The sequence below is a fragment of the Dermacentor variabilis genome, chromosome 9, assembly GCF_050947875.1.
Source record: "Dermacentor variabilis isolate Ectoservices chromosome 9, ASM5094787v1, whole genome shotgun sequence".
NCBI lineage: Eukaryota > Metazoa > Arthropoda > Arachnida > Ixodida > Ixodidae > Dermacentor > Dermacentor variabilis.
Genome location: NC_134576.1, coordinates 38,062,935 through 38,076,195, shown reverse-complemented (window position 1 = coordinate 38,076,195; position 13,261 = coordinate 38,062,935). Strand labels below are relative to the sequence as shown.

At 40.8% G+C, this 13,261-nt stretch overlaps 1 protein-coding gene across 1 annotated transcript in view; it reads left to right on the top strand.

Annotated features, from left to right (window-relative positions):
• The window catches only part of LOC142592614 (uncharacterized), a 189,827-nt gene that overhangs the window by 31,746 nt on the left and 144,820 nt on the right, over positions 1 to 13,261 (top strand). The window contains exon 5 of the mRNA XM_075704154.1: positions 1,788 to 1,907. Within this exon, the coding sequence (XP_075560269.1) occupies positions 1,788 to 1,907 (120 nt within the window). The remainder of the gene's footprint in view (positions 1 to 1,787; positions 1,908 to 13,261) is intronic.

Below are 13,261 nucleotides of genomic sequence, written 5' to 3'. Positions count from 1 at the left end.
AAACACAAAAAATTTATTGTGACGTTTCACAAAGTGGACTTACCAAAATATGTATGTATCCATGCCAAGGTGGGCCAGGTGAAAAGTGTCATTGGGGTGCCTGACAGGGCATCAGATCCTGTAACTTTGGGGTACTTGTGCCACAGGTGGTTGTGAAAGCACCGTGCTTACAAAGGAAAAGAAATGCTTAGGTTACACTAGTTTGAGTGCCAGTGATGTGATCGCCCTAAAAGTGGCATACCCAACACAGACTGACTCTATATTCGCAGACACATCATGGCCAATTGCTTGGCACAGGTCGAGTGAGATGCCATGCATATGTGGAGTGTGATTCTATGGCTGAGATGAAGTTTACAATTTCACTGTGTGGGGACAAAGGAGCAACAGCACAGTAGCGGAAAGAAAAACAAAAGGGCATTTGTTGCACCTTATATAGAACAAACAAGCTAGCTAGCGCATATGAGTGACCAGGAGGACATCTATGAGACTTCCCTGCGAAGTGCTGCGTTGAGCATGCATTGCATTGCCACAGCCACAAAGAAGGAGGCTGGTTACTCTCACACTCGAGTATCCTCTCCATCAGGTGGCATTAGCAGCGGGACACTCGCACCCTCTCTCGTACCATTGTGCAACTACCGACCACCGGCACAGCACATGCTACTCGGGAAAGCCAGATTCCAGAAGACACGAGAGCCATGCAGAGAAAACAACATCGTGGGGCGCAAGATATTGCGCCCCACGATGTTGCATTTACACCTGGTGCTCAGCTTCTCACAGGGTTTCACATCTCAAAAGAGGGCCCATCAGTGATTTACAAGTTGTCTCTGAGTGCCTCTTGTCTAACCACAAACGGCCCGGTTGAAGAGCATCTGCCGCGGCTGTGGGAGGCAGGTGCTGCTGCCGAGTGCCTATCAGTAAAATAGGTGCAAGCGCGCTCCCGGCCTGGTGATCCGCCATTATGGGACCTCAATGCTTAGAAAGGGGTGTTTGCTCTTAACTTGAAGGCGTCCCATTTGGGGCGCCACATGGGAAATGGCCACCATGGGAGCGGCCCAAACAACACTTTTTGTGCTCGTGATGGTTTCAATGGGAATTTAGAGTGCAGGCTCTTTTCCCAAGCCAAACACCAGGCCAAGGTACACTTGTGACCAATTTGAGAACCAGTGGGTGCCCAGTGGTGGTGGGAATCAAACCCACAACCTCCTGCAGCCGAGGTGGGCGCTCTAACACTAGGACACGGCTGTAGCTGTTAGCTGTAGCTCGTGGATAGGTGACAAGCATTCTTTAGCAACTGGAGGGATGAGCAGCAGGGGTGTCGGAGAGAGCCATGGGAAGTAGGTTCACAAAGGACTTCCCTGAGGGGGAGATGGTACTCTCATGTTGTCATTGTGGGAAGCGAGCATTATTGTTAGCTTTTTCATTAATTTTTGTTTTCTTTAAACTTATTTCCTGCAAAGCAGATCAAACATCAGGCGTAACATCACAAAACAGCAGACAAGCTATGAGAGATGAAGCAGTGGGGGACGAGATTAATTTTGCCCGCCAGGCGTTGTTTAATGACACCGAGTATATTTAGGTACACGGATGTTCTTGCATTCTACCTGCATCAGAATGCATCTGCAGCAGCCGCGAATCGAACCTGTGACCTCAGCAGCAAAATGCCATAGCCACTGTGAACAGCGACTGAGGCCACGTCGGTGCAAAATGCTTACTTTTGATGTGTGTGCGTGCCCTCTTTTATACTGAAGCGGTGGCTTGTATAACTTCGTGACATGCCCACTTTGCAGCTCGGAGAACTGCGCTTTGTGGACCTGCAGGGAAGGGGTCAGCTGGCTTCCACAGCCATTGGCCATGCCATTGTGGACGTGCACGTTGTCAGCGCGGTTCGCAACATCACGCACCTACTTGTAAGTGGCTGTTTCGGCTTACTAGCTGCCCTAGTGTCTCTACGCATGTTGACACTCTCCTCCTTTCTTCCCTTTGAGCAATGGGGGAGACGAAAAATTTAGGAGGTAGTGTTACACCAGGCAGGTAGCCTTGGCATGCCAACATTATCTGAAGCCACTCCCTACTTACCTTTGTGGGTCACCTGCACTTTGGCTTTTGGGAAATAGGCCCTACATGGTTTCGAGACCTTTCAAAGCATTGTTTGGTTTTTGATGGCTCTTGGTGATGCACTTGCCGCAATTGGCTCTCGACACTTGCTCCTCATTCTACTCACACCCACACTCCACAAACTCAGTATCTAGAAATTATCACTTACCGATTGTGCAGCGAGGACTTACTTTCCGTCAGCTTTTCTTTTATATTCTTCGTGACTATGCTTCCAACTGCCGCATGATGTTCCCTTTCTGTCATTTTATTTCCTGCACAATTTCAGCATTGATTTTGTCAGTGACGTCTGTGTGGTAGATGCTTCTGGTGCAGCAAATCATGATTGGGCTAAATTCATGACTTAAGTGTGGTGCAAAGAGGCTAAATGCAGGAAGAGAATAGGTGTGTGGTTAGTGCAAATAAGTACAGGCATTTTTTGGAGCAGAAGATCAGCCCTAATTTCCTTTCCGATTCCTTTACTCGAGATCGACATAGAGCATTTATTTTTTGCTTGATTTCACGCCTGTATCATCCTTAATCAATTTAGCCTTTGCCATGATCATCCTGAACATGTTGTGAGAGGTTTTTTTTTCTTCTTTTCTCATGACAGCATTTCCAATGATGTCTCAATCTTGGAGTGATGATATCTCGTGTTCTACTTGTTCTACTGCAATAATTATTTTTCTAGCAGAAAGGTAGACAATCAGAGAGTGAAGTAGGCCTAAAATAGGAAGAAATATTAGTACGTAAATTCTTAAAGAAGTAATAATTTGTCCTATGTGTTGCTGTGAATGTACTGAGTACCTTAAAAAATTTGACAGGCTGTATCTTTGGCCTTCATCTGTCTAGAATGTTCATTCTTGCAGCAGTTCAAACTCTGATCGTTCAAAGTCATTTTGGTATGCCAATATCTTTCCTAACAACCATCATTTCAGATAGAGCTCACCTTCAAACTAAGCAATGCAAAAACACATTATCTTATGTTATTTTAAAAACTACTTGTACACGAAAGTAAATCCATATTTAAAATCAGCATGTCAAATTACACAAGTGATGCGAGTTTGATTAAAATGTGCCCGTAAATAAAAAGAGAAAACAAATTCAGTTTTAATTTAGCGGTAAATATGAAAGAAATCGCACCTCACTGAGGTCACCAGATCCATGTTTTAAATCGCTTTCACCGCATTGCAGATTGTTTTTCAGGAGCTCACTTGACGCACATCCTGCCTCTTTAAGGAGGAAAGTGCGACAGAGGGTGGCCCAGACTATACAATTCGCACTTTATATATATATATATATATATATATATATATATATATATATATATATATATATATGTATGTATGTATGTATGTATGTATGTATAGAGAGAGAGAGAGAATAGAATATATATTTTTTTATTCATCGTTAAAGTGCACATCACGTACATATTCAGCCCGCATATGATGTGTGGTTTGTGCGGACTGAATATGTATATGACGTATATATATGGGCAGTGTCAGTAGAGTAGTGCACTGACCCATTAAAAAAAAAATAAGAAAATAACACTTATACAGTGAATAAAGTAAATGCCAGAACAATGCTTATACAATTAATAATATGTGCAAGCAAGTGTAGGTGAACACAGAGAATAAGAGCAAGAACTGGCTCTGCTGACAATAAAAGATTGTGTTTAGAAATCTGTGGGTTGCACCCAAGCTCTCAAGAATGTTTCTCGGTTACACGGTGGTGAATGGCCAAGCATAGCCTGTAGTTTATTAAAATGAGTGGGAATATAAAAAGTGTGAGTTCTTTGGCCATAGTATGTAAAAATTCAGGGAACACCATAATGCTACAGTGTTCTTAGGGGGCGTGTTTTGACATTATGAATTTTAAAAGCAGTAGAAATGTGGTTTCTTTGAACTGCGTCACGACTATAGTGTTTGCCAACATCGAGTGTGCTGAAACGACTCATACTAGTCACATAATTTTCACCGCGGTACTAAGTGTCATAAGATAAACGTGCTGCAATTTTATGAAGTATAATATTCAATGTTTTTAATTTGTAGAGAGAAGCTTGTTCATAAACTGCTAACCCACATTGAATAACCGATTCACCGAGACTTTTGTAAACCATGCATTTTACAGACAAATCGCATACAGATTGCAAGGCATAAAGGTAGGCACAGACATGTCTTAGACATTTCGCCACAAATTTAATGTGTGCTCCCCAAGTTAAGGTATCATCCGGATACAAAACACGGTATTTTGAACTTGAGACTGGTTTTAGGGCTGGGCATGGACAAACATGACGGGTACTATCATGCAGAAAAAGAGGTTCAATGCCGTAATTGCCTTATATGGACTGTGAAAGCATGACAAGTTTGTTTTAGATTTATTTATGTGTATTCGGTTCCAGGCGAACCGTTGTAAAAGGCATTCAATGTCTTTTTGTAGAATACGTACCCCTTCGTTAAAGCTTGTACACGGTAATGAAGTTGTGGTGTTGTCAGCATAAAGAAATACCTTCAGTGTGAAAGGTAGGCTGGCTAGGTCATTTGTGTACAAGTTAAACAGTAATGGCACCAAAACTGACCCTTAGGGTACTCTGTAGCTAATATGTAGTGATTCACTGTACACACTACCTATTTTTATGCAGTGTACTCTGTCACAAAAATAGTTTTCAAAGGATTTTAAGTGTGGGTCTCTAAAGCCAATGCTTTCAAGTTTGTATGTTAATATCTTTTGATCAGTTGTGTCAAATGCTTTTTTTAGGTCGACAAAGAGGATAAGTACTAGGTTATTCTTATTAATTTCACTGCATATTAGATCATTGAAGTCTTCGAGTACATTAGTTGTACTGCGTCCTTTACAAAAGCCATACTGAGCCGTGCTAAACAGATTGTGTTTCATGCAGCATGACGTCATGCATGGGTGAATTAGTTTTTCTATAATGCATGCAATAGAGTTGAGTATTGCAATTGGTCTGTAGTTGTCATGCACCTTTAGAACCCTTTTTATATATTAGCCTTACCGTACTAGTGTTTAAGATCTTGAAGATTTCTCCTTTAATGAGTGTTTTGTTGATGATGTAAAGCAGTATTTCTTTTATACTGTCGAAGTTTCTAAATAAATTGCTACTTCTGATACCATCTGCTTCTGGCTATATTGTTATGGGCATAACCCGCAATACTTCCCATAATTCCGACTCGGTGACAGTTGGAAAATAAGCTGATTCGACCAAGAAACATGTTATAAGGTGGGGTTCATGTATCATGCCTTGTGTCTGCAGGATGTTTACTGACTCCACAAAGTGTTTGTTAATGGTATTGGCCATGTCCCCACTATATACATGTGGGAACGCCTCCTGCACTACAAGATCGATACTTTTTTTCGGTGGTCTATCTGTAATGATATTTACTAGGTTCCAAGTTTTCTTAATGTTGTGACTCCAGGCAGAAAACTTATTTATCTGGTACCGTCGTTTTGCGAGTTTAATCTTGGCTGTAATATTATTCTTTAATTGTCTCTTGAAATTTTGTCATCGGGATGTTCTTTGCACTTTCTGAATAATATGCTTTTCAAGTGACAGAGTTCAATTATTTCCTTATCTGTCCAGGGTCTGTTTGGATCTACACATTTTAATTTAAGCTTCTTTCGTGCCTTCGAATATATTGTATTAAATTTTTCTACAATTAAATCATACACTTCTGTGTGGTTTTGCCCCAATAGAGAATTCCAGTCAACATATTTTATTTCCTTATCTATCAGATCATTTTTCAATACTCAACTGTGCTCAGTAAAGTATTATACTGGTGTATCAGTGCTGCCTAATACTGTTCATCATCATCATCATCATCGTCATCATCATCATCATCATCATCATCATCACCACCACCACCACCACCACCACCACCACCACCACCACCATCATCATCATCATCAGCCTGTTTACGCCCACTGCAGGGCAAAGGCCTCTCCCATACTTCTCCAACAACCCCGGTCATTTACTAATTGTGGCCATGCCATACCTGCAAACTTCTTAATCTCATCCGCCCACCTAACTTTGTGCCGCCCCCTGCTACGCTTCCATTCCCTTGGGATCCAGTCCGTAACCCTTAATGACCATCGGTTATCTTCCCTCCTCATTACATGTACTGCCCATGCCCATTTCTTTTTCTTGATTTCAACTAAGATGTCATTAACTCGCGTTTGTTCCCTCACCCAATCTGCTCTTTTCTTATCCCTTAACGTTACACCTATCATTCTTCTTTCCATAGCTCGTTGCGTCGTCGTTGCGTTGAGTAAAACCCTTTTCGTAAGCCTCCAGGTTTCTGCCCCGTAGGTGAGTACTGGTAAGACACAGCTATTATATACTTTTCTCTTGAGGGATAATGGCAACCTGCTGTTCATGATCTGAGAACGCCTGCCAAACGCACCCCAGCCCATTCTTATTCTTCTGATTATTTCCGTCTCATGATCCGGATCCGCCGTCACTACCTGCCCTAAGTAGATGTATTCCCTTACGACTTCCAGTGCCTCGCTGCCTATTGTAAATTGCTGTTCTCTTCCGAGACTGTTAAGCAGTACTTTAGTTTTCTGCAGATTAATTTTTAGACCCACTCTTCTGCTTTGCCTCTCCAGGTCAGTGAGCATGCATTGCAATTGGTCCCCTGAGTTACTAAGCAAGGCAATATCATCAGCGAATCGCAAGTTACTAAGGTATTCTCCATTAACTCTTATCCCCAATTCTTCCCAATACAGGTCTCTGAATACCTCCTGTAAACACGCTGTGAATAGCATTGGAGATATCGTATCTCCCTGCCTGACGCCTTTCTTTATTGGGATTTTGTTGCTTGCTTTATGGAGGACTACGGTGGCTGTGGAGCCGCTATAGATATCTTTCAGTATTTTTACATACGGCTCGTCTACACCCTGATTCCGTAATGCCTCTATGACTGCTGAGGTTTCGACAGAATCAAACGCTTTCTCGTAATCAATGAAAGCTATATATAAGGGTTGGTTATATTCCGCACATTTCTCTATCACCTGATTAATAGTGTGAATATGATCTATTGTTGAGTAGCCTTTACGAAATCCTGCCTGGTCCTTTGCTTGACAAAAGTCTAAGGTGTTCCTGATTCTATTTGCGATTACCTTAGTAAATAGTTTGTAGGCAACGGACAGTAAGCTGATCGGTCTATAATTTTTCAAGTCTTTGGCGTCCCCTTTCTTATGGATTAGGATTATGTTAGCGTTCTTCCAGGATTCCAGTACGCTCGAGGTCATGAGGCATTGCGTATACAGGGTGGCCAGTTTCTCTAGAACAATCTGTCCACCATCCTTCAACAAATCTGTTGTTACCTGATCCTCCCCAGCTGCCTTCCCCCTTTGCATATCTCCCAAGGCTTTCTTTACTTCTTCCGGCGTTACCTTTGGGATTTCGAATTCCTCTGGACTAATTTCTCTTCCATTATCGTCGAGGGTGCCACTGGTACTGTATAAATCTCTATAGAAATCCTCAGCCACTTGAACTATCTTATCCATATTAGTAATGATATTGCCGGCTTTGTCTCTTAACGCATACATCTGATTCTTGCCAATTCCTAGTTTCTTCTTCACTGTTTTTAGGCTTCCTCCGTTCCTGAGAGCATGTTCAATTCTATCCATATTATACTTCCTTATGTCAGCTGTCTTACGCTTGTCGATTAACTTCGAAAGTTCTGCCAGTTCTATTCTAGCTGTAGGGTTAGATGCTTTCATACATTGGCGTTTCTTGATCAGATCTTTCGTCTCCTGCGATAGTTTGCTGGTATCCTGCCTAACGGAGTTACCACCGACTTCCATTGCACACTCCTTAATGATGCCCACAAGATTGTCGTTCATTGCTTTAACACTAAGGTCCTCTTCCAGAGTTAAAGCCGAATACCTGTTCTGTAGCTTGATCTGGAATTCCTCTGTTTTCCCTCTTACCGCTAACTCATTAATCGGCTTCTTATGTACCAGTTTCTTCTGTTCCCTCCTCAGGTCTAGGCTAATTCGAGTTCTTACCATTCTGTGGTCACTGCAGCGCACCTTGCCGAGCACGTCCACATCTTGTATGATGCCAGGGTTAGCGCAGAGTGTGAAGTCTATTTCATTTCTAATACTGTTAATGCTTGCAAATAGTGATCAGCCACCTTTTCCCTGATAATGATAATGTTTTCTGCAGATATTGTAGCACATACGGGATCTATTGTTGTTTGCGTCAGCTTGTTACCAAGGGTCTCCTCTTTAATGAAGACTTATGTCTTGTTTTCCAAACCGAAACTCACCAACAGAGTAAGGTAGTTTGCACTTCCTTGTTTAGTACTATTTGACGTGTCAATGTTGTAATTGCCACCTAGTATAATTTATTTATTTATTTATTTATTTATTTATTTATTTATTTATTTATTTACAAATACTGCAGCCCGGAAGGGCTATTGCAGGAGTGGGTGAATACAAAATGTGAGAAAGAAAATCACCATACAAAAGAAGCATGTGTGAGTAACATGACTAAGGGGAGCACTCAATGGCATCCCCAAATTCTCTATGTGGTAAACAACGAATGGAACCAGGCAGGTCATTCCAGAGTTCAATTGTCTGAGGAAAAAAACTGTATTTTAGAAGTGTTGGCGCGAGCAAAAAAGATGGATAAGGTTAAGTCATTGCTGTTTTTCGTGATTAGGGGCTTTGCACGGGTCAGATATGTGTTAGGGGAAGCATAATGTGGAGAGTAAAATTGAGAGTGTAGAAGTTTCAGAGAATTAATGTGACGACGGGTGGGAAAGAGGGGTTAAACCGAGCATATTCAGATGAGATGACGCTGAAAACATTCTGTCATAACGGCGGTATATGAAGCGAACCGCCTTTTTCTGAACAGATTCAATTTTGTGGGTGTCCGAAATTTTGTAAGGGTTCCATATGGTAGCCGCATATTCAAGAATAGGTCTTGCAAGTGTTTTGTATGTAATAAGTTTAGTTTCTTTGGGGGCAGCACGTAGAGTTCAGGTTAGGTAACCAATTTTTTGTTGTCCTTTGTTGCAAGTTGTTAGAATATGTTCTGACCAGGATAACTTTGAAGTGAAAAGGAGGCCTAAATACTTATATTCATATGCGCGCTGCAGAAAAGTTGATTTATAGGAGTAATTGAAATATGAGCAATTAGCATGCTTGTGAAAGGACATGGCGACTGTTTTTTTGAAGTTAATGTTCATTTGCCAGAGTTTGCACCATTCACAAAAACTTATAAAAGATTGATTCAGAGTGTTATGATCGTTAGGTAAAGAAATGACATTGTAGAAAACGCAGTCGTCAGCGTAAAGCCGAATTTTTACTGAAACGGAGCTTGGAATGTCGTTAATATAAAGCAAAAAAAGCAATGGCCCTAAAATAGAACCTTGGGGCACACCGGAAGGTACTGATGCATCAGGAGAGTTGAATGAATTAAAAGAAACATACTGTGAACGATCATGAAGAAAACTACGGATCCAGTCAATGAGAAGAGGGTTATTAAGGATAAGGCTTAGTTTATGTAATAGTTTAGGATGTGGTACAGTATCAAATGCTTTGGAGAAATCAATGAAGAGCACATCTACTTGATGACCTAAATCAAGAGCAAAACTGATGTCATGTGTAAATTCTGTTAATTGAGTCACTGTGCTAAAACCATTACGAAATCCATGCTGAGTGCTGAATAAAATGTTGTTAGACTCGAGAAAAGTGATAATGTGTTTATAAATTATGTGTTCAAGGCATTTGCATGCATGAGAAGTTAAAGAAATGGGTCTATAATTTAAAAGAGATTGTTTCTGCCCAGATTTGAACAATGGAATGACTCTTGCCCGTTTCCATGAACAAAGAACTGTACAAGTAGATACTGATTTCTCAAAAATCAATGTGAGGTATTGACACATCCAAAGCGCATAACGATGAAGGAACACATTGTTGACATTGTCTGGACTGCAGTCTTTTTTGGTGTCAAGATTTAGAATAAGGTTCAGGACTCCTTGCTTACATATTGTAACATTGTTAATTGCACAGGACATGTTAGTTGTCATGGAGTAGGGAGTAATTACGCCATTGTCCTGTGTGAATACAGACTGAAAATATTCATTGAATGCTTTAGCAATAGGCCCAGGATCACTTATTTCAAAATCATCTAATAGAAATGTCTGGGTGGTGTTTTTCATTGGCGAAATTGAGCTCAAATTTTCATGGGTTATTTTTAATTAAATTAGGTCGAGTGAACTGATAATAAAAGTTCTTAGCTGCATCAATTTTTTTGACTGAGTTCTTCCTTCATAAAGTGGAACTGGTCATTTGTTTCGGCATTCATGTGGCGCTTCCGACGTGCTCTGGCTACTTGATGCTTCAAATGCAGTATTTCCCTTGTCATCCAAGGAAGGTCAAGATTTTTCTTTTTTGTTTTTAATGGTACATAGCGCTCTATGCAAGTATGAACAATGTTTTCAAAATGGGATACTATAGCATTGATATCACTGGTAGTGCATAACCGGGAGAATCTGTCGAATGAAATGCTTAATGTATCAAGTATGGGCGTATCATCTGCATGATTATAATCGTAAAAACTTGTATATTCATAGTGGCGCCTTGAAACTGAAAGATTAATAGTAGCAATAACAGCTTTGTGATCGGAAATACCGTCCGTAATCTCACACTTAAAGCCACTTGTAAAGAGCGATGCATTTAGGAAAATCAAATCTAGTATGGAGGACTCTCTAGTAGGATCAGATACAATTTGTTTTAATCCAAGGGATAGTGAAAATTCAAGCAACTCTCTAGAAAGAGGGGCGTTATCACCAGTTACCGATAATGAAGCCCACGAAATGTTAGGTACATTGAAGTCCCCCATGCAGATTAAATTTGAAGAGCAAAAACCGTGCTCTTGGATGAACGCGTTAAGGATCGTTGTTTCATTTGAGGCATGTCTGGGAGGTCGATAAAACACACCAATGATTACATTTGTTTTATTAATGTGCACCTTACACCAGACCGTCTCGATTTCAAGTGGGGATTGTAGTACAGAAAACTGTAGGTCAGAGCGCAAAAACAAGGCAACGCCTCCGCCTCTGCCTGCTTTCCTGTCTACTCTTATGACGTTATATCCTGAGGGAGTTACTTCGCAGTCAAAGATGTCGTTATGCAACGAGGTCTCAGTAACACCGATAACATGCGAGGAATGTGATGCCACCAAAGAGGAAAAGCTTGAATATTTGTTAGGTAGGCTTCTTGCGTTAAGATTTAATATACAAAGTTTATCCTGCTTGTCATTGATAAGTCAAGGATTGTTCCTCTGAAAGAGCGGTAAATGATGATGAGTGGTGCGATCTGGTGCTTTTACAAGAGAGTTGGAAACAGCATCCCAGTTGTAGAGCTGATTATCAACAAACGCACGGTCGTACCTGAGGTGTACCACTGAACCATTGTTACGGAATTGTGCTGTAGCGTCCCATAGTTTTTTACGGATGGAGCGCACGTTTAAAGAATAATCTTCGGATAAGCGCCACTGAGACCCTTTTAGCTTATAGCCATTCTTTAGAGCACTAATCTTTTCACGAAAATCTAGGAGCTTCATAATGATGGGGCGAGGTCTCCCACCTCTAGGTCTTCCATAATTGATTTGAAATTCCTGTGTGCTCAGAAATGCTGTTAGCTCATTTAGAAAGGTGAGAATATTCATACTTGGTGGTCTATAGACTGCACACAACAAAATCTCTTCATTATTCTGATTTAATGATAAGGCCAAGACTTTTGCTTCATTGAAGCCAACATTGATACGTTGACATAGCCATTTGTCTTGTACAAACAGTAATATACCTCCACCCTTCCTATTATTCTTGCACAGTGGGTATGCTTAAAAGCCAGTAATTACGAACTTGTTACATTCATAATCACTTAAGTTGATTTCACTTGTGACCACAACATCCAACTGTGGCTATGATTTCCTTATGTAGTACTGAGGAGTATCCCAATGTCTGTTTAAACTTTTTATGTTAACATGTAACAGTTCAAATACTACGTTAGCCGAATGCTGAGACGGCCAGGCCTTTTCCGCCTAATCCACTCATCAAACTTGTTGTTACTATCTTCCATATTTATGCAATGTTACTCAAACCTTCTTCATTTTCAGTGCGGATAACAGTAGAGCCTTCAAGTTTTCTAACCAATATATGCCTGTTTGTCATCCAGACTTGTCTTTTGTGCGGTCGTTCATGAGCCATAGCAGTTTCTTCAAACTTGGCAGTCAGATTGTTCTTAATGTATATCTTTTCCTTTGCTAAAACCTTTTTCTTTTCCATTCATTTCTCCTTCGTGTCACGCTTTGTGAAATGCAGAATGATTGGAGCAGTTGCATCTTCCTTGCCCTGAATTTTATGCACCGCTTCTAGATCATCCTTCCTCGGTGCGGAAAGCTCAAGTTGTTTAGCAATAGATCCTGCCACTGCCATCAGGTCTTCACCTTTACTAGCCGTTATTCCATGAATTTCCAAGTTGTTTCTTCTGGAATAAGCTTCCTGTTTTTCAACCTCGATCACAAGCTGACACAGTTTGGAATCCCTTGCCTGCAGTTGAGCTTCTAATGCTTCATTCTTCTCTCTTAATTTCTTAACTTCCCTATTATGAGCTTGTATATTCTTCAACAACTAGTCTTATTTGTCAAAGAGCAAAGAAATCAATGATTCTATTTCCTGAATCATCCCATATTGTTTTTGATATTGCTATTAGTTTCTACGTGTTCAGCCAACTGTCTGTCTTGCCGTTTGTCTACTTCATCCAAGTGATGAAGTACAGTGTCAAGTTTCACTATTAGTTGTTCTAGTGTTTCGTTGGACGAGTGCTCTTGTGGCTGCAAGGCGTCTGTAGTATTCCTACTTTGCCCCTTCAACAGTCACGCTCGACTGTTAGTGCATGTCTGGCAGGACCATGAATTTAAAGTGTCTGAGGTCATACTTTTAAAACTGTTTTTTGACACACCAGAGCACTTCTCTGTGTGGTACCGATTGTCACAATCAGAGCATGTAATGCTTTCAGAAGCAGTTTTCTTAATACAAGCAAGGCAGTCATTAGAGTCCATTTTTTGTCTACCAAACTACACACTGGGGACAAAACTACTTCAATGTAACAACATAAAAAAAATCAATTC